This window comes from Eschrichtius robustus, chromosome 20 (assembly GCF_028021215.1).
Source record: "Eschrichtius robustus isolate mEscRob2 chromosome 20, mEscRob2.pri, whole genome shotgun sequence".
Taxonomy (NCBI): domain Eukaryota; kingdom Metazoa; phylum Chordata; class Mammalia; order Artiodactyla; family Eschrichtiidae; genus Eschrichtius; species Eschrichtius robustus.
The window spans coordinates 15,874,472-15,902,072 of record NC_090843.1 but is presented as its reverse complement, the minus strand read 5'-3'; the positions used below and the strand labels follow the sequence as shown (position 1 = coordinate 15,902,072).

The 27,601-nt window shown below is 48.3% G+C and overlaps 1 protein-coding gene and 1 long non-coding RNA gene across 4 annotated transcripts in view; one reads left to right on the top strand and one right to left on the bottom strand.

The window, feature by feature from the left end:
* LOC137755013 (uncharacterized) lies at positions 1 to 25,747 on the top strand. Of its 3 annotated transcripts, none has more exons than XR_011071959.1 (3): positions 1 to 643; positions 18,381 to 18,603; positions 23,738 to 25,747. It is a non-coding gene; the product is annotated as an uncharacterized lncRNA (long non-coding RNA). The 3 variants fall into 3 exon arrangements; XR_011071958.1 differs by having other exon boundaries at positions 18,381 to 19,150; XR_011071960.1 differs by lacking the exon at positions 18,381 to 18,603.
* The window catches only part of MARCHF10 (membrane associated ring-CH-type finger 10), an 82,708-nt gene that overhangs the window by 1,780 nt on the left and 53,327 nt on the right, over positions 1 to 27,601 (bottom strand). Inside the window, exons 5-9 of the mRNA XM_068530960.1 lie at positions 23,583 to 24,999; positions 18,359 to 18,525; positions 15,810 to 15,919; positions 6,653 to 6,766; positions 1,423 to 1,465 (exon numbers count right to left, since the gene is read on the bottom strand). Of these exons, the coding sequence (XP_068387061.1) occupies positions 1,423 to 1,465; positions 6,653 to 6,766; positions 15,810 to 15,919; positions 18,359 to 18,525; positions 23,583 to 24,999 (1,851 nt within the window). The remainder of the gene's footprint in view (positions 1 to 1,422; positions 1,466 to 6,652; positions 6,767 to 15,809; positions 15,920 to 18,358; positions 18,526 to 23,582; positions 25,000 to 27,601) is intronic.

The window sequence follows — 27,601 nt, the reverse complement described above, 5'->3', positions numbered from 1 at the left end:
CGCTGGGGAGGGCTGCAGCCGGGCGCGGCGCCGAGACCCTGTCCGGTGCCTCGCGCCACCGAGTCGTCCTGGCCGAGGCGCGGGGGCGCTTTCCGGAGCAGGGGCTCTCGCCAAAGGTCGGGCGCAGAGGGGGTGCGTGCGCCCGCACACAAAGGTCCGTCCTAGACTTCACAGCTCCCTGCCCGCTCTCCCTTCCCGGCTGCCCGAGGGGGAGCAGCCGCTCGGGGTCGGCCCAGGCGACCGCGCCGGGGGTCAGGCCGGCCGCCCCGAGTGGCCCCAGGGCCTTGCAAGGGCGCAGGGGGGCGCTGGGCCCTCACCCGGCTCGGCTGGACCCCCGCGGTGGCGCCCGGGACTGCGACTCTGCGGGTTCCTTTTGTGAACGGAGGGAAGGGCCCTCCCCCCGTCTGAAAATGGTCAGCCCGGGTTCTCGGGACTGCGCGCCCTGAATAACAGATTGGGTGCTGTAGGGTCGTCATCTGGGCCCCACCCTGCGGAGCTCTGAGCTGGTTTAGCTTCTCCTGCAGACGGGTCTGTTGGGGGTTCCCAAAAGCATCACCGTGACCGGCTGCATCAGGATCACCAGGGGCCCACCCCATCACCTGAAACGGAATCTCTGGGAGGGGCCCAGGAGTCTGTATTTTTGGTAAGTTCCCCAGGTGATTCCCATGGCGAAGCCAGCGTGGAAATCGCTGTTCTAAACCTTTTAAGGCAGGCAGTTGTGAAATTTCTCGCCAGAACAGCCTCTGGGGATGGAATTGTCACCCCCCAGTTCACTGTAATGTTTGTTCTCCCAGCTGATGGAGAAGTTCTTCCCAAGTCTGACTGCCAGCCTGCCTGCTTTAATGGAGCTCATTTTCTTCAGCTGGGTTTTCTATGGGATAATGAGCCTGCTTGAAGACAGCTGTCCTGCCTCCTTTGACTTTCCCCGACACCTGTTTTCCTTGTTCAACTTCTGAATTCAACAGGCCCACTTGAATGGGCCAAATAGTGAGAAAATCCAGTAAATCCAGTACTAGCTTGTGAATGACTGTTGTCCCCTCAGGTAATGGCTAAACAGTGCCTTTCCAAGGTTTAGAAGAAAACCCAAGGGGCTCCCCAAGGGCTGGATGCTGGTGAATCCCAGCAAAGGGAAAGGAAAAAACCTGTAGCAAGTTGTCCTACGCCCAAGGAGACCGTCCTCCCTTTGTTGGCCTTTCCCCTCGTTTTCAGGATGAATTAAAATTCTTATCTCCTCTGCATCCAGCATACGTGGACATGCCTTCCCGATTGCTGCAGCTAGAGTTTCCCGAGCTTTGTGGGGTTATTTTTTGCCTCTGGGTGGTGGTCGTTACTTCCTTCCATACCATTAGGTTCAACACAGTCACCGAAAGAGAGCAAATTAGCAAACACCCTCAACATGGCAGGACTGATCCCCAAACCTACTTTCATTTTCTTCCGGTCTGGGTTGTGGGTAATTTCTTGACAACTATGAGAAAGAAGACAATGAAAAATGAATCATTTTTCCAAAGCAATTGTGAACAGATGTCTAATTCCCTAGTCTCGGGGATGTTCTAGGAATCCCTTACGTCACCTTAAAGGGGCAGAGTAAATGCGTGGAGGTGCCGAGGGCAGTGTTGATATTCAGCACCTGTGGGGCTTAGGCTCACCCTAATGAGAGCCTCAGCCATAGCCCAGGTCACCGTCGCTGGTTCGGGGCTTCTAAATTTGGCAGTGTGAACAGACTTGCTTCCTTTCAGCAATTGATCTGAATAGCAGAATCCCATCCTGATGGTCCGAATCACATTTGCAGGCCATGGGGTGAAGGCTGTGCTAACTGGCCACTTGCCTCACCACTGGCTTTTAAACAATCGGTTGTATTCTCTGCCCGGCAGGAAGCAGCGGGCCCATCAGGGCTCTGGGCTCCCTCTTTGTTCTGACTTTATGGCCTTGTATGCCACAATAAGAAACACTGTGTACTCCATGGGAGCCCATTGTGCCAGGCTGCAGAGGGGCTTTGTGACAGGCTGGGGGACAAAACAAGGGGTGCTGGACACTGTTACTAGGGCAACTGCCTGGCCAGCGTGGAGGCAGCTGTGGCCCCTGGGTCCCTCTCACCAGGAGGCCAGGGGGAGGGCAGGAGAAGGATGCAATTTCTTCTAGAGCAGCAGTCCTGGTTACCTGGTAAATGATACATCAGGACTGTGCTAGCAACGGCCTCCATTTTCTCCAGGCTGCTAGGATGACCTCATCGTGCCTCTAGATTCCATGCTAGGGGATGGCATCTTTCTAAACCAACTGTCACACGCCACCAGGCAGCGCCGTCTTGGTGAGTAGGGAAGCTTTCCCAACTGTGGGCCAAGCCTGGGCCTTGCATCCTTTGGGTAGATTCGGTCCTCTGAGGCAAGGGTTTTCGGTTTTGTAGAAAAGGTGTGAATGGGGAGGGCCTAGAGTAAGTCCATCTAGCCTCACTCGTGAATGGGCCAGTGGGGTTTCAGAGCTACTTCAAGACCCTCCCTGCCCCCCAGGCCAGCCACTGCAGTCCCTTCCCCTCCCCTCCAGGTGAACATTTTCCTACAGGTCAGGTGTTAGTGCAGCGCACCTGGGGCAGAAGACAGAGGCGGGTGCTCACACCAGGAGGGCATCATGGAAGGCCTGGGGTCCCTTCTGTGCTCTGCCTTTTGGCACACCAACAGGGATTCTATTTTACCTAACTTAGCAAATTAGGCACTTGAGGGGTTTAGGGGAGCTGCTGTGGGCAGGCAGGGAGAGGAATTCGGGGTCCCGGGTCATTTCATTGGGGGGAATGGAGAGTGTGGTACTGACGAATCCCAGGGCTAGGAGGAAGCCCAGGACAGGGGCCCCGGGGTGTAGGCCCTGAATACTGAAGTGTCCCGCGTAGGCGCTGAAAGGGAGAACGGGGAGGGAAGGCAAGCCCATTTAGCTTCACCCCGCAGGACAGCCCTGTGTCCCCATGAGACTAAAGGGTGAGCCCAGGTGGGATCAGGTGAGGCTGGTGGGGCTCTGTGTTCTCTGGAGATGCTCCCATCGTGAACAGCTGAAGTGAGAAAAGGCCACTTTCCTGCTGGGCATTTGCAGAGAATAACAGGCGGTGCTCCCTTCAGCCTGTACCTCACTCTGTGCCCACCTAAATCTGCCCCCCATCTCCCGTGCTCCCCACGTGGGCCCCCTCACCCTGTCCCAGGGCAGCAGCCGCCCAGCCGGGCTCTTCCCCCTCCCTCCAGCCCACCCTCCACGTGGCCGTTCCCATTCTCTCTTGGAAACGCAGATCTCCCGGCCTGCCAGCCCCAGGCTAGAAAGCCTTCAGTGGCCTCCCAGAGCTGCACACAAACCCTCCACATCCTGCTCACTTCCTGCCAGCTCCGGCCACGCTCAGCTCCTTGACTTTCCCAGACGCGCAAGTCTTTTCCTTTCGGAGCCTTTGCGTTCCCTTCTGCATGGAATGCCCTTCCCTCCCCAGCAACCCTGGTCCGAGATTCAAGCTCAAGCATCACCTCCTCAGCTGAGCAGTTGACAAGAGCAATAATGGAAGCAGCTTTGCCACCAGGCTCCCAAAGCAGTGGGAAGACTGAGGGCAAAGTGTACAACCTAACTGGGTTAAAAGCAAGCCCTCTGAAACGTCGGCTTGTGTCCCTGAAGGCCCTGCCTGGAGAGTCTGTCTTGGAGAAGGAGTGGAAGGAGGGGGTGAGAACGGTGGCCCTTCACATCCTCTAACTCTGTTCTGTGTTCCTCCACATATGGCTCCATCTCCTGTCTTAACACAAGGTACATTTTTTGATAATCTTGGTTACATGTCTGTCTCTTTAGAATCTTGAGTCCCTTTTAGGCAAAGCGTGTCTTTTTTTTTTTTTTTAATTAGTTAATTAATTAATTTATTTTTGGCTGCGTTGTGTCTTTGTTGCTGTGTGTGGGCTTTTGTCTAGTTGCGGTGAGCGGGGACTACTCTTCGTTGCGGTGCGCAGGCTTCTCATGGTGGTGGCTTCTCTTTGTTGCGGAGCACGGGCTCTAGGCACATGGGCTCTAGGTGCACGGGCTTCAGTAGTTGTGGCACGCGGGCTTTAGAGCACAGGCTCGGTAGTTGTGGCGCATGGGCTTAGTTGCTCCGCGGCATGTGGGATCTTCCCGGACCAGGGATCGAACCCGTGTCCCCTGCATTGGCAGACAGATTCTTAAGCGCTGCGCCACCAGGGAAGTCCCCAAAGCGTGTCTTTTTTAAAAATTTATTTATTTATTTATTTATTTTTGGCTGTGTTGGGTCTTCGTTTCTGTGCGAGGGCTTTCTCCAGTTGCGGTGAGCGGGGGCCACTCTTCACCGCAGTGCGCGGGCCTCTCACTGTCGTGGCCTCTCTTGTTGCGGAGCACAGGCTCCAGACGCGCAGGCTCAGTAGTTGTGGTGCACGGGCTTAGTTGCTCCGCGGCATGTGGGATCTTCCCAGACCAGGGCTCGAACCCGTGTCCCCTGCATTGGCAGGCAGATTCTTAACCGCTGCGCCACCAGGGAAGCCCCTCGGGTACGTCTTAACTGATTCTTTGTGCTGGATATTGCTTGGTGGTTTAAACGGGTGAGATCTATTTCAGGGAATCTCAAATTACAGGTAAGCTTGTGGGGAGAGAAGAGTGTTGCCCTGTCCCTTCTGCTTCCTTCCTCTCTGGCTCCCGGCCTGCTCCTGGCATCACTTACTGCTTCTCTAGGATGGTTTTTACCAGAATGTTCTCTAGAGTCAATGCTTTAGGGCCTAGGTTTTCATCCAATGGGTTGTACTGCTTGTTGCCTTCTTGTGTGTGCTTTGCAGTCCTGGAGGCTTATGTCACTTGCGTTTGTTTGCTGATGTTGTGGCCATCTGTAACCTCTATCAAACCCTAGGTGCTTTGAAGTTCCGTGTGCAGTAAAAAGTTCATTAAAAAGATGTGGAATCATGAAAATGAGGTTACAGACATGTTAAACAAAGGATCATTTCCTGCTTCCTGTACTTCTTTCTCAAAAAAATGTATTTCTCTGAGGAATTTATGTCACCACTAAAACTACGGAAGAGTGAAAGGAAGGACAGGCCTGGGTCAGAAAGAGGGTGAGATTCCTGAGGAGACAATTTTGGCAAAGACCCAGCCTGTTGTCTTAATTGAGAGCTTAGGGTCTAAGGGGAGAATTGAAGCCAGAAAGATGTAGGGACAGATCTCGAATTCTTTTTGTTTTTTTTAAATTTATTTATTTTATTTATTTATGGCTGTGTTGGGTCTTCGTTTCTGTGCGAGGGCTTTCTCTAGTTGTGGCGAGCGGGGGCCACTCCTCATCGCGGTGCGCGGGCCTCTCACTATCGCGGCCTCTCTTGTTGCGGAGCACAGGCTCCAGATGCGCAGGCTCAGTAGTTGTGGCTCACAGGCCTAGTTGCTCCGCGGCATGTGGGATCTTCCCAGACCAGGGCTCGAACCCGCGTCCCCTGCATTGGCAGGCGGACTCTCAACCACTGCACCACCAGGGAAGCCCCTTGAATTCTTATGACTAATGGTTTGAACCCGGCGTTTCTAGTGGGGATGGCTCCAAACGGATCGCCTCGGCCTCCAGCGGTGCGAGGTCTGGGGCCGTGTAGGGAGCACTTGGAGCCAGTGGGGTCCAACCTCCAGGCAGTGACTGGTGCCGACAGGTGCTTCTTGCCCACTTGAGGTAGAAGAGGAGAGACACAGAGAAGAAGGCGAAGAGAAGGAGAGGTACGTGGGATAAGGGGGGCAGAGCGTCACTAAAGCTGCCTCGCAGCCCTATCACTGGCTTGCCCACTGCCATACTGGCTTTCTTTCCAGTGGTGACCTTCTGATGTGAGCAGAGGTTGAGTTCCAAGCCTCAAGGGGTGTACAGGGAACCCCAAACACTAAAAAAATATCAGCGTCTGGCATGGCTTTAAGGTAAGGGAGGTGCCCCTGTGCTCTTTCCTGGCCTGGCCACAGGGAGGCATTTAACCAGGAGGGCAGTCCCTTGGGGCTCAGGGTTCTGACTTGACAACAGCCAAGTGTACTTGTACATTTCAGAGGTCGGCCTGTCCGTCTCCCGCATTCTGGTAGAGTAGCGGATCTAGGCTTCTCACTCCACGCCACAGGGCCTCCTGGAGGGCCTCGGTTCTCTTATGAAAGGAAGGGCAGCCACAGATGATCATTTCTGGTAAATACATTGTCACTTCTCTAATGACAGATGGGACCCCATCAGCACCTTTGTTTCTTGGCATACACACACACAGACGCTGGAATAACATACCTTAGGATCCAAAGCAAAATAAACAGCTTCCCTGGCTGGGGGCAGGGAGGGTTCCTGTTTCTCATGGACCCTCCTTGCTTGGGCAGTGGGCATCCACACATAATGCACACCCAGACCCCACAACCCTGCGGGCCTCTATTCTGGGGGGCAAATATTCCTACAGACTCACTTGCTTATATGACCATTAATGACCATTTAATTACGACTCATGTTTAACAATTACGTGACTGTCACTTACTTTTCAGCCAGAGGGCCACTGTGCCTACACCTAGCAGCCACTAAGTCTTAGTCTAATGATGACAGTGCCATATCCCACCAGCTGACCTTGAGCACCTCAGTGGATGCACATCTAATAAACGGCAAGGCAACGTTAGCGGGACTGCTGCCTGACGGTCCAGGCAGGGCCGGACTCACCCTCTCTCTTGCATCCTGATTGTGGTTGAGTCTCATGAGTTCTGCAAACCTCTGTTCATAGAGACGAAGCAGCAGCACCAGGCACAAGCCTGAATTCATCAGCTCGTGTTGTGCCTACATGTGGACAAGGAAGCTCTTAAGTTCATCTGTAAAATATACATGGTCTAAATCATGGGGTGGAGGGTACAAGGCCAAGAGGGGACAAGAAATAGGACAAGAGCCTGAGCCCCAAGGCAAGCCGTGTCCTGGAGGACCAGAGAACAGAGCAGAAGGGGAATCCAGGGTGGAGGCTGGGCAGCCATCCTGGAATCCTTTACTGCCTAGTGAAAGATGCTTGAAAAGGCTCCAGGCTTAGTCCCAGGCCGTGGACATTTACTGAGCAGTTTCCTGCCACGGCCTTGAGCTGGGTGTTTGGAGAACACCGGGCAAAAGGTCTCATCTCCCTGCTGGGACCCCTTCCTGTGATGTGGGAGAGAGCGCCTCATTCATAAATGGCTCCAGTAGCAGCTGGATGTGTCAATGGTCACGAGGGAGATGCGAAGGGGAAGAAAGAGACTGGTTGCGTGTGACGTGGGGGATGGCATCTTTGGTCCTTAAAGGATGGGAGGGACTTTGGTAGGTGGCTATGGGGGGGCGTTCGGGGCCTTTCAGACAGAGGCACTGCATGCTGGCAAACCCATAGAGGGCAGAGCGTATGTTGGGCAAAATTCTCTACTCACTGGTGTGGCTGGAGTATATGGGGAGGGTGTTTGTTTTGAATTTTTAATAAATCTTGGCATGGGCTGGGGAGATGGAAAGGTGGGACCATGTTAGGCAGAACTGAGGTGTTTGGACGTCATGCTGTGTATATGTATGTGTGTAGCTGCTGGCCTCTGAGTAGAGAGGTAAACACGATGAGATGTGTGTCTTAGGAAGGCAGACTTGTCTGTAGGAGAATCTGGGGCACAGGTGCCACGGGGGTGGGAGGGGGCACTTGATTTGCCTAGATCCCTCGTTTGCCCAGTGAAAGGGCCTCAGGCCTTAGTTCTGTACGTTTCTGCCTTTACAGATGGGCTTAACGATGGTCTCACCTAGGGGCTCCCCGACTCCCCACCTGCCCTGGCTGTTCTGTTATCATTTAACCCCCAGAGAGTGCTTGCCCTGTGGACCTCAGGGCCTTTGCTCTCGCTCTTTCTTGTGTGGTCTGTTGGCTTGTTTTGGTGCTTCTGTTGTGCATATGCTCCTCTGCCACTCTCCACCTTTCTAAGGCTGTGTGCACGACTTCCTTTACAGCTGTCACAGTGTCACCTCCTTGCAGAAGACTTCCTGATGATCCTCATTTGATCTAGTCATTCCTCCCTGAGTCCTAAGCATTTGTCTTTACTCTGTACACAGCATTTTGCACTTGTTAATGTTTTTGCTTTTTCTCGGTGGGTGGGGTGGGTTGTATTTTTCTCACTGGTGCTGAGAACACAGGGAGGTTCCCAGGGAGGATCTGGCTGTCTGGCTGACCATGGTACCTCTGTCCTCGGCTCCTTTGGCCGTCTGTCCTCCAGAGCCTCACCCTGTGGACCTGCATCGACCCTCAATAAATTCGTGGATTAGTGATGAGTCCTCCTTGCCTGCCACTTTACTCCCCCATCTGTCCTCATGTGCAATCTCCAGGGTGGGAGGGTCGGGGATGGGCCAGACGATGCTCAGGAAGCCCTGGGGGAGTAAAATCCCCAGCAGAGGGCATGGCCCTTGACATCACCCTTGGGAAAGGTCGGCACCATGACCATTTTCCCAGGAGAACTGAAGCTCAGACTTGACCCAGTGAGCATCTCAGCACCTCCTCCTTCCTTCTTCAGTGGCCCGAGGTGCTTCACAGGCCCATCATCCTGTTCCCATCCCGTCGAGGGCAGCTCAGGAAGCTGGCGCAGAACACACCTCTTCCAGGATGAAACAGCTGCCAGAAAAGGTGCCCAAGCTGAGCAAAGATCGATGCGCTCTTCCTTCTGCATCAGGGCCAGCTCCAGATCTTGGTAACCGCTGGTCCCAAGGTCACTGCTCGAGACCCCTCCACCACCCCACAGACCCGTCTTTAAAGGCTCTATTCAACTATCCTTAGCGGTTTGCCTCCTATTTTAGCCTTTCTCTCCTGACCTTGGCCTAGAGCAGGCAGAGAGCTGGTTGCTTGTTTCTACTTTTTTTCTGTGTTAAGGGCCTTCTCCCATCTTTCCCAAGAGCTGGTGCCTCCTTTGCGGTCTTTCTCAGGAGCCACCGCCTCTGGGAAGCCTTCCCAACCTACCTACTGTTTAGCTCCTCCACACAAGCCAAGCCTTGTCCCTCATTCACTTTTCCTGGTGCGGCGGCCTCCCGTGAGCTCCCGATGGCTCCCTCCCCCAGCACTCACTTCGCCAGGAAGCCTTTCTGCTCACAGACACTCCGATGCATAATGGCAAATCAATCAGCTAGAAAATGGCTTGGAACTATCAGGTTTGTCACAGCGTTCAGGGAAATCATTTACTTTTTATGACTCCATAAGACCCGGAGGCATGCAGATGGGAAAATATCCACTAATGTTTTCTGCAGATCATTTGAAAAGTCACTTCCAGCAGATTGTGTCTCTTCTCTGGTCTGTGGGAGGGAACCTGTTACTCGGTGCCATAAATCTCACTGGCCGGCTCCTTTATGTGTGCCCTTTGCAGAGCCTGTGATGCTGGACAAAAGGGCCGGGCCAGCCAATCGGTGCAGGCGTTTCATAGTCAGCTCAGAGTCATCCTTTATACTCTGAGCCACAAGTGGGAGGGATTTGTTATCAGAAAGAGTTGCGTCCGTGGTATTTGTTCGGTAAGGGCAGAATGAGCTAGTTTTTGGAGCGTTATTTATTGGAGCTGCTCCCTCCCCTCCCCTCCCCAACCCAGTTGCGTCACCCTTTGCTGCCCACATGCAGCAGCAGAGGTGGGGATGGGCGTTGGGAGACTTTCAGGGGAGGGAGAGGCATGTGAAGCAGTGGACGGGGGCTCGGGAGCGCTCAGCCCACCTGCCACATGTTTTTCTTCCTATTCTCCTGCCCCTTCATTTTGTTAAAATTCATTTCAGTCAAGAGATTTGCTATGGATGGAAATTCTCAACACAATCCGCTCGAAGAAACAGACAGCCTGGCTGAACGTTCTATCAAGTCTTCAGATATGTTCATGGAATGCTCCCAGGTGTGAGGGTGATTAGGTGACTGCGTGTGTCCGGGGACATCTGTCTGAGGCCAAGATGGAGCGAGTCAGGCCTGTGCTTCTGAGCAGTGACAGCCAGAGGCCCTCTGAGCCCCTCCTGTGTGGCAGGGCCAAGATGGCAGGAGCACGTCTCCGTCACACAGGGGGCCTGGGCCCCCAGGATAGGCAGCCTGGGGCCACCGTGCCCTGCGATGTTGGGCAGACTTTTAACTGTGCATGGACAAAGGGACTCCATTTATAAACAGGGAGAAGTAGCCTCTGTTCTGCCTGTTTCTCAAGGCATTATGGCCAAGTGAGCTAATACGAGTGGACATGGTATTTCACAAAACTGAGAAAACATCCAACAAGAGGCAAGAGCTAAAGCTAGGATTCAGGGCAAGGACCACATGTGCCTTGCCTGCCCCTGTGCTCCTAGTGCCTGGCCCATGTCTGGTATATGATATGTGCTGCTATATGATATGTGCTCAATAAATATATGCACGGATGAAAGAATGAGGAAAAGAATGTATAATTTTGGACCAGTGATGACTATCGACTCTAGTGGCCCCAACTTTAACATGTATCAGAATTACTGAAAAGGCCTTTTAAAATGCAGTTGCTGGGCACCCCTTTCCCCAGATTCTTATTCAGTGGGTCTGAGTGGGGCCCAAGAATGTGCCTTTCTAATGAATTCCTAGGTGACGCTATGCTATTGCTAGTGGTCTGGGGACCACCCATCTTTGAGAACCCCTGCTTTAAACTAAGGATCAACAGTTGGTAGCCAGTAAGCTGAATCTGGCCTGTGGATGTGCTCTGGTTGGAAGGAAGGAAGGAAGGAAAGAAGGACAGACATGAACTTCTTCCGTTGAAGAGAGTATTCGCAATTTTGTCACAATGGCCACCACTCCCAATTGATGCCACTTGGGAGATTCTGATCATTCGTTATCTGCCGGGCCTCTATGGCATTTGAGTATACAATCTGTGACCTCAACTTTTCTTAAACCTGTTTTCTCCTGGTCCATTTTGCAACCTGGAATGTTCCTTGGAGCTCTACCTGTTGCCATCCAGGAGTTCTTCCTTCCACTCAGAAACCAAATGAAGCAACCAGTCAATCAAGCATGAGTCCCACGTCCAGGTTAAAGTGCACACACATGGGAAGATGTGGAGTTGCTTCACGGCAGCACACTGGGAGGTGGGCAGTGGGTGTGGAATGCCTGCTGGGCTTAATTTTCAGGCGTCTTTGAGTTAGGGCGGGGGTGAACTGCCGCCAGCCAGTGCCTGGACCACTAGATGCCCGTAGCCCAAGGTGCTTAGTCCAGGTCCTGGGGCCCCCCCACCCAGCTACTTTAGCCTCAGGGGGCCACTCTCCAGGCCTAGAGGAGCTCCTCATCTAGCTGCTCAAAGTCTGGTAACAAGCCTTGACCCTACGGGGCCCAAGGGAACCGCTCAGTGTCTGAGAGATGGAGGGATAATCGGATTTCAGTGTTAGAGGCCACGGGCAGCAATGAACTAAACCAGGGAAACGTACACTAATCCAAGCCCACGCACACCTCAGAGACCATTGATAGTGCTGACCGGGCGCCTCCTGGGTGTGTCCACAGTCCATGGTCAGATGCTGAGTGAGGTGTCTGTCTCCCACGTGAGCGGAGGGTTTTGCCCTCGAGAGCCTCTGTGTGGAGGGCTCGCTCCTCTTTTTCCTCTCCGGTCCTCAATGGCTCCTCTGTGGGGAGGGTCTCTCTGGTCCTGAGGTCAGGTCAGGCCTCTCTGCGCTGTGTCCACAGCTGCTCGTTCACCCCCTGCTCTGACCCTCCCACACCAGGGTCACTGCCCGCCGATCTGCTTCCCCACGAGACGGCAGTGACTGTGTTGACCTCGGGCACTGCTGTATCTCCCAGCACAGTATCTGGCATACAGCAGGCGCTCAACATGTGTCTTAAAAGTTAATGAGTTAAACTTCTATGTTATGTATATTTTTTCCACACTTAAAAAAAAAAAAAAATTGACCCCTGGTCCCATCCCAGACTAATTAAATCAGAATCTCCGGGGCTGAGCCCAGGCATCTGTATTTTAATAGAAAAAAAAAAAAAGACATGCAGCCAAATGTTAATTTCAATTATGGGAGACTTTTGTGTGTTTGTGATTTTTATAACTAAGGAAAAGCAAAAAAATATCTAAACGTGAAAAATGCACAAGAAAATAAGTTAGTGAGTTAGTTTGCTAGTTAGTTAGTTGAGGTTAAGTGCAGGCCAGCCTGAGCGGAAACCAGTTCTAAGCCTCTTCTGGTTTTGACCCTCTCTTGGTACATGTCTGCGTTTGGCATCAGCTACCCCGTTTCTCAAGAAGGGAACCCATTTGCCAAGGAGTGAACGGCGTTGAGGGTTGGCTAAGAGGGCCCAGAGGAGCCAAGGTTTGGGAGTCGGAAGAAGGGCCTGGACCTCGGAAGCACAGGTGTGCACATCAACCTCCTGGCCAGGCCAAGGGTCTCCCACCTGGGGACGAGCGGAGATTGTATTCCATCCTTGTTATCTTTGTGCTAAATGACAAGTTACTCTGGTCTTCATCATGGAGAGTTTCTGAACTTGTCGAAGTCACACCTCCCTAGTGTCTCAAGTTGAACTCAGACTGTTAGCAAACAGACACCATTGAATTCACCACGGGCCATCCATCGGAACAGTCAGAACTGCTGTAAAAGTGTGAGCCGAACTGCTTTCCATCAGCAGATAAATATTGCACATTGGTTCTTGGGACCTTTGTTCTCCCACCAGGGTGGGTCTGTCAATCTAGTTTCTTTCTGTGATTATAATGAAGGGCATTTTCAAAAGGCTTTGACAGCCTGTCAAGTTCTCACTGAAACTAATTTGAACTCTCTTCTGCTTCTATGTCGTGTAATTACTGTGCTGGATATTTTCCATTTTCCCCTCCAGATACACTTTCCACCCTGCCCTGTGGCCCATCATTGGCTGATCTCAATGGACTGCATTAACTAGGTCCCCTTGTCGTCTGGCTTCCCACTGGGTTCAGCTAATGGGAGACCCTAGCTGGAGACCAGAGGGCGGGAGAAGAGAGAGGGGCTGGGGTAGTTATTCCCCTCGTTCCCTCTCTGCTGGGCAGTGGTGTGGCCATGGCAGCTTTCCCCTGCTGAAGGTCACAGGCTGGTGGTGACTCTCTCCTGTAGCCACAGCCCTCCTGATCCTGATAACTGCCCCCTCCCCTTGTCACTCCAGGCCTAGGAGTGGTCAATTGCCGGTCCCAGAGTGCCTAATCATTCCTTGTTGCTCTTTTACTATCCACATTTTGGCCCTTCATTCAGCTCTCATCACTCGCCCCTTGTGCATGTGCCACCATCTCTTTCCTGCCCAGACCCTGGCTGACACGATTACTTTCACGGTTCTTTTTAGAATGTGCTCATAGCCCATTCTCTCAGCTGGTAGGATGCAGTGAGGCCGAGGTTACAGGTATGACCCCTGTGGGGGCCAGTTGGCTTTGTTCTGTGATGGATTCTGGCTTGGTCCTGGTACCCTTAGCTTTCTCCCTTAGCTTTCTCCCTTGAGTCCAAAGAGGTCAGGCATCTCTGTGGCTGTAATATGATGGTTCTCATTCACCAAGAGTCTTCTCTGCTCAGGCACTGTTTTAGGTGATGTACTGGGGTCTTTTCCTACATCCAATCCTTCGGGGTAGGAATTATCATCTCCCACTTCCTACAGATGAGAGAACTGAGATATCCACAGTTGGTGTAGTTTCCCCAAGGTCACAGGGCCACTCTGGGGAAGGGAATAGGATTTAGGTTCACATCTCAGTCAAAGTTGGTGTGCTTTTTGGCGGGGTGGGCTGCCTCGGGCTACGTGCATGCACACATTTTTGTGCAACTGGAAAAAGCTGTTGTTAGAGAGCCGGTTCTGCAAGTGCCACTGGTGAGCCAGCAGTATGTGGTGGTGGCAGCAGCTTCGCAGAGGGAGAACGAGGTGAAAATGCTTGGGACCAACAGGGGTCTTTACTAGACAAGGCTTTCCCCTGGGCTGCATGGAGGTGGTGATGCCTGCAGAATATTCTGGTGGGATTCGGGTAACCCGGCCTTGCCTGGTCTTGTCCTTCCTGGGAAGTCCTGCAGGCTCCACTCCCAGAAATAATCTATTCTTCGAAATGACCTCAGAGAAGCTGTCTGCATCTAGCTGGCACCCTGACCTCAGGCACTCAGAGGGCCTGGTTCCTTTCAATTGTTTGACTGCAGCATCCTCAGGGTCCAAGAATGTGAGTCGCTTCTGTTTCTCATCTCAGATCTCAGTGCCTGGGGGTTACGACTGAGTGATTTGAGACCCTCAGGCCTCAAAATGTAGGGACTCAAAATACTGAATTGTTTTCTCAGGAAACTACTTTTTTCTTCCTTTCTCTCCGCCTCCCTCCCCTCAACTTCCTGAAGCCCAATCTTCAAGGCTGGGATGGCGTTATGTCCATTATATCACACTTATTGGCTGTGCTGCTCAAATCTCCATTCTTTTCTTCCTTCCCTCCTTCCCTTCTTTCTCTCTCTCTCTCTCCTTCCCTCCCTTTCCTTCCTTCCTTTCCTTCCTTCCTCCCTTCCTTCCTTTCATCCTTTCTTCCTTTCTTGTCTAGCAACCTTAGGATTTTAAAAAGGTAACTACAGGATTGCCCACACTCACGGGCACCATTTTGACTCAGCTGTGCTTTTTGCAAGAAAAGGTCTGGATACAGACAGGCTAATGATCTGAAAGCCAAAGTGACTCCTCTGAAGAGTGACATTTTAGTTGCTAACAGTGATTTTATAGTTTTTAAATTATGTGCTTTACAGTCATGATTATTAATCATGTTTTTCCTAATTGTGTGATGAGGGAGGTCAGTCTTGAATTTTAATGGTAATGATGGGCTCTTTTCATTTGATAAATATCTATTGACTGCTTATGTGCAAGGCATCTTCCAGATCAGCACCACCCAGTAGAAATACAATATGAGCCACCAATGCAAGCCATATATGTAACCTGAAAATTTCTAGGAGCCACGTTAAAGTAGTAAAAAGAAACTGGTGAAATTAATTTCAATAATATATTTTATTTAACCCAATATATTTTAAATGTTATCATTTCAACACATAATTAATGTAAAATTATTTATGTGATATTTTACTCTCTTTTTTTTTTATACCGAGCCTTTGAAATTTGGTGTATAACACAGCACATCTCAACTGGAAGTAACCACTTGTTCGTGAGCTACCTGTGGCTTGTGGCTTCTATATTGGGCAGTACAGTTCTAAATAGAAGATTGTTTGCCTGAGAATTGGGCAGTGAACTATTATCCTGGGCATAAATCACCTTCCCACCTAAGGTTAACTCTTTCACAGTATTAGAACTTCAATCCAAATGCCCCAGGAGAATTACTTCACGAGGTGTTAAAAAGCACACAGTAGGGGAATTCCCTGGTGGTCCAATGGTGAGGACTCGGTGCTTTCACTGCTAAGGACCCAGGTTCAATCCCTGGTCGGGGAACTAAGATCTCACAAGCCGAGCAGCACAGCCAAAAAAAAAAAAAAGCACACAGTAGGTGCTTACTACATGTTTTTAAACCTTGAGCAAAGCAGTTCCTTATTACCCCAGAGTTACTTGATATATAAACTGGAGACTATTTACTCCAAGACCCTAATGTTTTTCTCTTGTTATTAAATTATTTCAGCAAATTTGGGCATGAAGCTTGCCAGACTATTCCTGTTTCTGTGTGTCCAGTCAGCTACTGTAGCTTCCTACTTTGTCCCTGACAGCAGTGGGACCTCAGCCCAGGGCAACCAAGTCTTCCAACCCTCCAGTGGTCCAATTTAGTAACAGACCTTCTCAGAGAAGCGAGCTAAATTAGGAGACTCCCAGACTCACCCCCTGCACAGGGCTTCTACGTTCCTTGTATCAGGGAAAGAGTTTCTTCCTGCCTTGTACCTCTACCCGACTCTAGCCTATGGACCCAGCGCGGGTGTGAGCAGCTCTTACCCGGGACTGCTGGTGCTTCTGGTAGAACTCGGTCACATTAAAATCATCCAGGTCGACCAGCAGGCTTTGTTTACACATCTCACAGGTCTTCACGGTGCCAAGATCTGCTCCTTAAATTAAAGAATTTTGTTACACGTAACCCTTTTGGTGTTGACATTTTGCGAGCGAATTTGTGTGTGTGTTAGGAATTCTGAGTTTCAGTGGCCTTTTTTAGTCAGTCAGTTTTCTTTCCTTCAGGTTCAAGGTAGAAAATGACCTTGAACCCGAGATCCAAAAAATTTCCTTTGTCATCATTTTCATTATTATGCAAGCTTCCTGTGAGTGAAATTCCCAGGAACTTCACCTGTTTTAAATAACAGGTCTTGCTTTCTGTTTAAATATAAACATATTGGTTCATAAAATTAGAATTACTACATGGAGGCTGAGAGTCGGTAACAGAAGTGTTTGCCAGAAGAGTGAATACTGGGTCTATGTTACTGTTGTTTTTCCTGGCAGATCTAACACTGGTCCAAGCAAATAAATTAGTAAGGACCAAAATGGTGGCAGAAGCTATCCTTGATCTGTGGCTTAAAAATCTGTCTTTACTCCTGCCCAGGTGACTTGCCGCCTGAGAAGAGTGAAGGGACCCCGGGGCCATGTGTGGGCACTGTTATGGCAGTATCTGGGGCCAACGCTTGAGCCTGAGTTCAGCCTCATTTGGGAAAAGAAACAGGAGAAGGCTTCCTTTGTCGCTGGTTTGTTGGGTTTTTTTTTAACGTGAATTCTAGATCAGCACTTTTTCCTCCGCTTATCCTATTCCCCAATGCAAAAGTGGAAGATGCAGATCTATGGCTGTTATGTCTAAGCCAGCGTGTTGCCATATGCCCTTTCCCCCTGGTGTAGGTGCTGCATTTTGGCTAATGATGTACTAGTGTTTATTTTATGCATTAGAAAATAGAGGACTGGGAATTCCTTGGCGGCCCAGTGGTTAGGACTCTGCGCTTCCACTGCAGGGGCCCCCGGGTTCGATCCCTGGTCAGGGAACTAAGATTCCACAAGCCAAGAGGTGCGGCCAAAAAAAAAAGAAAACAGAGGACTAATCAGTTACTTGAATTTATTTGGTAAAGATAGGGTTTGTGCAGTTTTATACCCCAGTTCTATTTTTCCCCACTGGGGGTACAAAGAGGTAGTAAATAATAGAGAATTTCAAAAGACAAGGATGAACAGTGATCCCTTATCTGCATTTTGTTGACTTGAATTTTTTTTTTTAAAAGCATCATTCTATAATACTTAAGGCTACGGAGGGTCCCATGTGTCCTCCAATCTAATCCTGCCGATTACACCCAGACCAGCATTAGCATTTACCAGCATTTAGCAGTACTTTCATCACACATCTCATGAGTAATTTTTTCTGTGCTAGATGTTTAATTAGCCCAAATTTCTCGTAAGATAAAGCATTGCACAGCATAGTCATTAGTGGCTGAGATCCACTTGTTCTTCGCTCTCTGAAGGGCTGGGTACCCTGCTCACTGTGTGGAGATGCATTTAAGTAATTCGGGCAGTGGTCGCTCCTACATTTCTCCTGCAGACGTGGAGAGAGGGCCTCGGGGAGGAGACAGTTAACCGGATCATCCTGCGTGTTCATTGCCTGATTAAATGGTGTGCTGTGCTTGGTGAGGGGGCGTGGCGACACGCCACGGGGACAGGGTCAAGTTCTAGGTCTCCTGGGCTGTCTGGCACAATGATAACCAAGGAGGAGAGCATGGAGGAGGAGACAAACAGCATCTGGCTCTGGGGTAAAAAGTTTTCAGAGAGGGGAGTCTAAAAGCTTTCGGTGTTTTTGAAGCGAAGTGTTCTTTGCTTTGGCGTCCTATTTTGTTGTTGTTGTTGTTATTCAAGTTGCTCTTGTTCCTAAATGTTTTGAAGAAACCTCCTGTTCTCTGACAAGAGAACTATAGCCGACCTACTGACATGGCTATATTTAGGTTATAACCGCCCTCGGGAGTTGAGAACGGGGTTTCACACCCAGTTACAAGATCTGTTAAAGACAGAGCTGACAAAATGAGCACAATGGGAATCTCTTTATCTAATATGGCGGTAGAAAAATCAGATCAGTGCTCTTTTCCTTGCTGCAAAAGGGCAGCTTGGCTCAGCTTCTAGGTGCTACCCCACCCCCTCCCCCCAAGTAAAAGGAAGCAGAACTGGTCTGTCTACCAGCTGCCGTGGCCGCTGTGTGCTTGCTGAGACCCAACCATAGACCCAGTTCTAGTTTCCTTCCTCCTGGGAGGCAATCTTAGCACCTCTGCTCAGGCCTCGAGCAGGGGTGAAATTCGACAGCACGTTCCAGGATTCTTCCCTGAGCCTTTGAAAACAAAACAAAACAAAACTCATTTCCCTCCCATAATTTGAAGGCAGCTTAGTCCTGCCCCTGTCCTTCGGGGGCTGTGAGCAAGAGCCCCGTTCCCCCCGAGTGACTGCTGCCGTGAGCTGTTGTCAAGGCTGCGCGTCCCACAAGGCAGCGCCTCGTGGTAAGTACGCGGCACGTGTGTCGTTCCGCCTTTCCCACCTACCTGATGTTATTTTCACTTTCAGCCATTTTTTCAGGCACTCCGGATGGACAAACCGCAGGCTTCCCACGCAGCCGCACGGCTCCACGAGGGGACTGGCGGGGGAACCCCCGGCTATCTGACAGATGCGACACAAGTCTCCCTCCTCCTCGGACTCCTCCTCCAGGAGACTAAGTGGAAAACAAGCCCTCGTCACCAGGAGTCTACACGTTTGCAGTTTCCACAAATACCAGTTCCCAGAGCGTAGGGTGGGACGGGGAGGAAAAGGGAGCCATCACCCCCCCCCGACCCCCCCCCCCCCCCCGCCGCCCCCATGCCTTCCTGGGGGCTAACTCACTGCTCCCTCTGACCCTGCTGAAGGTTCTTCCCGGTATGATGGTTACTGATAACAGGGTCAGGGATTCTTTTTCTTTTCTTTCTTTTTTTTTTTTTTTAGGCCGCAGCAGGCAGGTGGTAGAGGTATTTTTAAATTTTTTTTAATTTCCTTTTTTTTTTAGGCCACACCCCGCAGCATGTGGGATCTTAATTCCCTCCCCAGGGATCGAAGCCCGCCCCCGCTGTAGTGGAAGCGCGGAGTCTAAACCACTGGACCATCAGGGAAGTCCCTAGGTTCACGGATTCTTAAGTCAGGCTCCTCTGCAGTTATTGATCCGTGTGAGCGAACCAGGAGCACCAGCGCTCCTATCACACATCCGAAGGTTGGGAAAGAGCTCCAGAGGGAAACTGAGCCAGAGGCTAGGAACTCTTCTCCCCGCACCCGCCAGGGCCTGGCTTTGAGGTTTGCTTCTAAAACTTGTGAGTTTCATGACTTTGGACAAGGTGCTTGAGCTTCCCAGGTCTCTGTTTCCTCATGTGTAAAGCCATGATAATCCGACTACTGCTACCCACTTACAGGGTTATGGGGCAGCCTGGAGCGGGTGAACCTGCCGTGCAGACAATAAAGTGCACCTGGAGTCTGGTAAAGGATTGGCGTGTGGAGACCACTCAGTAGATGTTGGTTGGGATGAGGGAACCAGTGAACTTGGACGTGAACTCACCAGTAACTCAACCCTTGCCAATAAATTATGCCAACATTCCAGAATATAAGCTGCTGGAATGTGATGAAGATGGAATTAATGAGAATGTAAGCAAACATATTTGTGTCTCATAAATGGTGAGTCAAGAATAGCTGGTCGATGTTTCTGTAGGGAGGCTTTTGAGGAATCTAAGGCTAATTTTTTGTTGTTTAGAATCCTCATGGGCCTAGGGACTCTCTGGTCAAGGAAAGCAAAACTGGCTAGAGACTAAAATCAAAGGAGAGGAAGAAATGGACATTACTCTGGATATAGGAGTGTATGCTCAGTGTCTTAGAAGAGTTTTCTCCCCAAAAAAGGGAAGTTCAATGAAAAGGAACAGAATTATACTATCTCATGGTGGACACAAACAAAAGAAGAGATATGCCATGTTTATCAAAGAAAGACTCAATGTCTCCAAGATGTCAGTTCTCCCCCAAATAATCTGTAGATTCAATGCAATTCCAATGAACATCCCCAAAAGCTGATTTTTAAATGTATATAGTCAAGGACTCTTAAGGAACAAAGTGGGGAGGGAGGCTTTTGCACTTATAAACTTATAAAGCTTCAGTCATTGAGATGGTGTGCCTTAGGGAAAGACAAAAAAAAACCAAAAAAAAAACGACAGAACAGAGAGCCCTGAGACAGACTTATACATTTATAGTTATGTTATATGACAGATGTGGCTCTGCAGGGGAAAGATCCTGGGACAACTTGGTATTCACAATGCATACCTCACACCACATATTAAACATCACACTTAAGTCCAAAATTCGTTTCACATGAAGTCCTAAGCGAGCACAGGAAAACTGTAGAGATTTTGGAAGAAAATAGGAAGAATGTCATAATGACCCCAGGTTAGCGAAGGATTTCTTAATCAAGACAACAAGATACAAATCACAATCCGTAAAGAAGATGGATACAGTTGGCTACATTAAAATTAAGAATTTATTTTCATTAAAAAACATCAAGAAAGAGGAGAGACAAACTACAAATTGAGAAAAGATATTTCCAACACATAACTGTCAAAGAATCAGATTAATAGCCAGACTATGTAAAGGATTTTTAAAATAAAAGAAAAATATTCTAAAAGAAAAATGGGCAGAAGACATAGATAAGCATTTTGTAGAAGAAGAAATAGAAATGGTCGTTTAACATTTAAAAGAGCCAACAGGGACTTCCCTTGTGGTCCAGTGGTTAAGACTCCCTGCTCCCAATGCAGGAGACACAGGTTCGATCCCTGATCAGGGAACTAAGATCCCACATGCCACACAACGTGGCCAAAAAAAATTTTAAAAGAGCCAACAGAACACCTAACCTTATTAACAGTCATGAAAATGTAAATTAAAGCCACGGTATCATTTTACTCCCATGCGACTGGTGACAATGTGTAAAGCCAATCAGTACAAGTGCTGACAAGGATGGACAACAGTATACATCACTGTTGAGACAATACATTGGCATTACTTGTATGGTGGAAGCTGTGCTACCCGCCAGGACAGCAAGTCCACTCCTGCATAAATATCCCAGAGAAGGGCTTCCCTGGTGGCACAGTGGTTGAGAATCTGCCTGCCAATGCAGGGAACACGGGTTCGAGCCCTGGTCTGGGAAGATCCCATATGCCGCGGAGCAACTAGGCCCGTGAGCCACAACTACTGAGCCTGCGCCTCTGGAGCCTGTGCTCCGCAACAAGAGAGGCCGCGATAGTGAGAGGCCCGTGCACCGCGATGAAGAGTGGCCCCCGCTGCCGCAACTAGAGAAAACCCTCGCACAGAAACGAAGACCCAACACAGCCAAAAAAATTAATTAATTAATTAATTAATTAAAAAAAAAATACCCCAGACTGGTTGGAACCAAAAGGCTGATGATTAAAAAAAAAAAAAAATATCCCAGAGAACTCTTCCCATGTGCACCAGGAGACGTTTACAAGAATGTTCATGCAGCACTGTGTACAGAAAACAGTAAAGGACCCAAATGTCCATCGACAGGAGGATGGCGAAATTGTCTGTAGTGGTGAAAGCAAATGCATGAAAGCCCAAAAATATCAACCAGGATGCATCTGGCTAACGACGTAAGGGGAAAAAGCAAGTCACAGAAGAAGAGATATTCCATTTCTAGGGAGTTCAAAAATAATAGTAACATTTCTACAGAATTCAAAAATATATACAATGTGTTGTTTGGGAATACATATGCTCATATGGTGAAGCCATAAAGCAAAAAAACTTCCAGCAACAAGAAACTAAAAAGCAAAGGAATGATAATTGCAATGCAAGAATGATTTCCAGAGGGTTTAGGGGGTTGGGAGGGAGGAGATGAAGGAGAGAGATGAGGAGATAGGGTGAGTGAGGGGTTCCCAAGCTCCAGTGATGTTCTGTTCGCTGGAAGGTGGGCACAGGGATGCCCGGGTTTTGTTCTGCTTCTAATTCTCTAGAGTGTGCGTATGTTATATGCTTATTTGTATGTATCAAGATAACTAATCAAGCGAAAATTTTAAAGAGTATAAGTGGCATTGAGAAATGGGCTTGAAATCTTAAAATAAGGCATATTATAAAATATGAACCAATGTTTACTAAAAATTGCATTTATATGCAAAGATAAAAGACTGGAAAGAGTTTTTCACAGTGCTTTTCTCTGGATTATAGGGTTATTGGTGATTTTTCTTTTAAGTTTATATTTTTAATATTTCCTAAAATGAATATTTTTGAAGTAATAAGAAGAGCATAAGGTTTATTGTATACAGAAAAAAGAGAGTATCTGATAAACAAAGTACGCAAATAGTAGCTGTTTAATGCATTACTATACCTAGAAGTGGGTGCATTTTTAAAAGAAGTCATTTTTAGCCCAAAGGCATTGCTTTGGGATGGTGGAAGTCCAGACCCCTGCCAAGTGGGTTTGAAGAGTATTTTTGAGTAGGTGAGGATGGATGGGTGCTGAGACCTTTTGGCCCTTAACCCTGGGTCAGTCTTTTGGTAGTTTGTTTGATATGGAAAAAAAAAGGTGCTGCTAACAAGGAAATTACTTCATTCCTGCAGTCGGATGATAGACAGGAGTGTGTGAGCATTCTAAGTCGTATCTTTTCCTCCTTTTTGCATTCAAATTCATTGCCATGGAATTTTCCCACTTACAGACGAATATCAATGGGATAATTAATGACCCAATGAGCCATACTAACACAAGAGAAGGGCTCGCATTCAAAGAATCACTTTCCAGATCAGTAAGCCAATATCAGGGCGTGGTAACACCTATCATAAATTAAATGGTCAAGTCCTGACATGGTGTTTAATGACAGCTTTAAAAAGTATTGCATTTCATAGTTGTGAAATATCCCAGAATCATCTCACAAGAAAGGAGAGATCAAATAAAAGAGCAATTCAGAAAAGATCTTATTTCTCTCTTTCTTGTGCATGAGAAGCAGCACATAAAATGGAAGCAGTGGTCACCCGAGCGTGGCCCTTCAGAGAACTGAGGTAGCTTTGGCAACTGTTTGAGACCGGCCTTTTAGTTTGGAAGGTTCAAATTCTAGAACTGTTGGTTGGATTTGCGCAGAGCTCATGGGGGAGAGCTGGTGAACTTCCAAGTGCTGAATGGCTCCTTCTCTGGGGAGATAACAACCATTTCTAAAAAAAATCTTGGTTCCTAATTGCTAGGGGGAAAGGGAAGCCCTATGTAGAAGTCAGAAACCCTTGGGACTTCCCTGGCGGTTCAGTGGTTAAGACTCCATGCTTCCACTGCAGGTGGCACGGGTTCGATGCCTGGTCGGGGAACTAAGAAACCATAAGCTGCAAGGTGCGGCCAAAAACAAAAAAGCAAACCCCAAAACCCTTATATTTGGCAAACTTGCCTTTTATTTTCTTTGTTTTTAAAAATTTTATTTATTTTTTATTGGAGTATAGTTGCTTGCCTTTCTTAAAGTTATGGTATTCAAGGAAAAAAACACTTTGGGAATACTGAAGAAGTTGGGCTGAAAAACCGAACGTTTCTTTGTAGAGACATATTTTAAAAGCAACAAACTAGACAATTTTCTTGAAAGAAGAAATCATTAAAATGTCAAGGAAGGGCCTCCCTTGACTTAGAATCCCCATGACCCTTTAAGGAAAGCACTGCTTATTTTGGCATTAGAGAAATAGAATTTAGAAATATATATGTATATTCATATAATTATGAAAACTCCTCACCTTTCTTGTAATTTCTTGAGTTTCTCAGGGTCTGCCTTTGTTTTAGCGGCTTCCTTTTCATCGGTGACGCCAGGGACCTCCATTCTGCTCCCACTGTCATTTTGATTTGGGAACTCAGACACTGCAAAGAAAGTAAAAGGTATATTTTCTTGCAGGGACCTGGGCTCGTGCAAGTGGCCTTGTAAATTCGTTCCTGATGGAGAGGAGCTGGAAGACTCCACCAAGGACAAGCTGCTTTGAGGATTTAGTAAGAGATCTTCTGTATGTAATGGAGCCTCCTGAGATTGGCTTGTTAAAGTAATATCTTCTGCTCCCCTGACATCAAATTCATGCACGCTGTTTACAGGAAAATAATTGTGGTTTTCAGCACTGGCAAATAGATTCCTATTTCTAATGGGAGACAGTGGTTGACGAACATTAAACCTGGAGCTTCCCTCCGAGTCTGAACTGGGAGCTAAGGTAGATGATGTGGACAGGTCTATTGGAGTATCGTCTCTCAGAGCAGAATGCACGAATGATCCTGGAGTGTTATAGGATGAATTCATTGATGATCTTGGAGCTGTTGGTCTACCAGCAAGAAAACAGCCAAGAGGATTATTAGAATCACTTAAATGGGCTTGCCAATCTCTTTCATAATCATGGGTTCCAGGCCTGTCTTCCACAGAAGTACCATCACGAAATACATTTTCAGCATTAAGGTCATCCTCCAGACTGCTTTCGGACTTGGTGTCCCATGAATGAAAGGTCTTCTCATTTTCACTGTCACTGCTGTCTTTCTCTTTGGCAGACCCCCCATCAGGCCGCCCAGGGTCTTGGAATATCCCTTGCCAGATGGAAGGCTGCTCTGGCACTAGCTGCATTGCACTGCTAATTTGTAATGAGCCATGACTGGACTCACTTCTTCTTACAGAATTCGCTCTGCAATTTGCAGGATTTTCTTCAGAACTTTTATTTTCGGCCCGAGTGGCCAATGTCCCAAGAAATCTACTTCTCTTATGATTGGAAGGAGAACGGGGCGGGTGCATACCAGCCAACAAAAGTTCTTCCTCTACATGGGTTTCCTCTTCAGTGTCATCAATTTCTCCTCCAGAGTTTGAGGATAAAACGGAATAAAAATCTTCATCTCTGAACCGAAACATCATTCTTCTTGGCCCTCCCAAGGTGGTAGTTACGAGTGGTGGCCCCAAGGACTCGGTCAACTCTTGAGGACTGTTTGTTCCTTGGAAGGCCTGGGATAGGGCTGGGTGTGGTTCCTTCTGGGAGAGAGCACTCAGGTCTCTTTTTTTGGCTCTCTCGGGGGTATTCTCCATCACCGTTATTAGCTGTGAGGATGGGACCAAGTTTCTTCTCTCTCGAGTTGGCCTCTTCAGCTTGGTGTCACTTGCCCACATTGGACCTTCTTGTTGAACGACTGGATCTGTATTGAGAAAAGATAAGCTTATCATTTTACTGTAGGTGCTCACAGATGAGAGACCTCTAACACCAAGGGTGAGGGTCCCATAAGGCAACAAACAAGCCCTGGAGAGGAAAACAGGCATGGTTAAAATGACTAGAGGTACCAAAGGAGTACAGGAGAGTTAGTTTCAGTTTACCGCGTATGAACTCTCTTTTGTTTTTGTTTCTTTTTTTTTTTTGGCTGTGCCGTGTGGCATGTGGGATCTTGGTTCCCTGACCAGGGATCGAACCCTTGCCCTTTGCAATGGAAGCACCCGGTCTTAACCACTGGACCGCCAGGGAAGTCCCTATGAACTCTCTTTTGTACACTTGTGGAGCTCAGGTTGGTCCTGGGGCAGCACAGTGACCCTGAGGATACAGATCCTTTCTGCAGAAGCTCTGGGAAGACTGTCCAGCCCCACGTCAGTCAGGGCTGATGATGGGTAAAATCTCTCAAATGATGGTTTTCATACCAGTATTTACAGAAGGAAAACCAACAAACACTCCAGGAATGACAACTACAAAACCCACCAGTGCTTTCTCATCCCAATTTGTTCAACATACATTCAGGACACTCCTGCTTCACATACAGCTTTACAAAACATTAAGAAATGTACAGTCTACTCTGGCAGATTGGGAGGAAGGCTCTAGAAGCCGCTGCCCAGTTAAATTGATGATCGTGGTTACCTTTACTACTCAGTGCAAATAAAAATCATAACCCTCTGATGAAATCATGATCTCCTCTTTGTCACTAGCCCCTAGTGAGTTTGTAACCTCTGACTGTGATAGAATTCCTCTCCGTTGCCCCCTGAATCTAAAGTATGAGGAGATGTAGAAAGAGGAGAGAGGTCAAGTGCCCAAAGGGGTAGGAATGTCTATTGGTGAAATGGTTTGGTCAAAACTTGCCTTATAAAAATAATGCATAAGCACTATTGAGAGCACCATGCTAATTGTGTTACATGCACACAGTTAGGCTCACAACCCTGTGGAACAGGTGCCACAATCACACCACATCATAAGTGAGAGCACCAAGGCTTAGGAAGTCACATAAGTTGCCCAAGATCCTATTTCCAGTAAGTGACAGAGTGAACATTTGAACTCAGATCTGCCTGATGCTACAGTTTGTAACCACTACCCTGCATTACTCCTGAGGGTTGTTTTTTTTTTTTGTTTTTGTTTTTCCTGTTGAGGGTTTTTACCCTCTCAACGTGGACAGGACACTGGACCTACTTCTCTGATCTGATTCCACTCTCCTGAGTTCCCTCCTGCCATTGGCCACCCCCCTCTGCTATCCTATAGGATCTGGTGAGGTGCTGCCATCCTTATCGTTCGGTTCCCAAAGCGGTTCACCCTGTAGGGTGGACAGGACGCCACAGCTTCGACAAGGCCTGTGTGGTAACAGCTCAGGCAGGTGAAACGCAAGTCCTCCAAGCGTCTGGCCTAGCCGAAGGCCAAGGCAATACAGACTCGCTTTAGTGGAGGCGCCTCTCAGGGGGGCAGCAGTCTGCGTCTCCAACATCCTGATACTCCATGAGCCTCCTTTTATTGTTAACTGCATGGGACACTCAGGGACGCAGTGAGAATCTTTACTCATCGGCTCTTCTAGAAATCAGTTAAGCTTTCTTATCAGGCCCCTCCCAGGTTTTTATAAACCCCAGTAAGAGACGTAGCAGTGATTCTAGGATGCTCTGGGCATCTGGCTGTGGATGTAAAGGATTGGAGCTGTGTGCCCACCCAGGCTGGGCTGATGGCATTTTAAGGAACAAATGCTTCTATGTGACAATCTGAATTCTCTCTCTCTCTCTCTCTCTCTCTATATATATATATATCTACATATATATATATATATTTTTTTTTTTTTAAGAAAAAATGATATGGAGGATTTGGAAGTGTAGGCTTTGGTTAATTTTTTTTTAATTTAATTTTATTTATTTTTTTATACAGCAGGTTCTTATTAGTCATCCATTTTATACACATCAGTGTATACATGTCAATCCCAATCTCCCAATTCATCACACCACCACCCCCACCCCCCGCTGCTTTCCCCCCTTGGTGTCCATACATTTGTTCTCTACATCTGTGTCTCTATTTCTGCCCTGCAAACTGGTTCATCTGTACCATTTTTCTAGGTTCCACATATATGCGTTAATATACGATATTTGTTTTTCTCTTTCTGACTTACTTCACCCTGTAGGACAGTCTCTAGATTCATCCATGTCTCTACAAATGACCCAATTTCGTTCCTTTTTATGGCTGAGTAATATTCCATTGTATATATGTACCACATCTTCTTTATCCATTCGTCTGTCGATGGGCATTTAGGTTGCTTCCATGACCTGGCTACTGTAAATAACGCAGCAATGAACATTGGGGTGCATGTGTCTTTTTGAATTATGGTTTTCTCTGGGTATATGCCCAGTAGTGGGATTGCTGGGTCATATGGTAATTCTATTTTTAGTTTTTTAAGGAACCTCCATACTGTTCTCCATAGTGGCTGTATCAATTTACATTCCCACCAACAGTGCAAGAGGGTTCCCTTTTCTCCACACCCTCTCCGGCATTTGTTGTTTGTAAATTTTCTGATG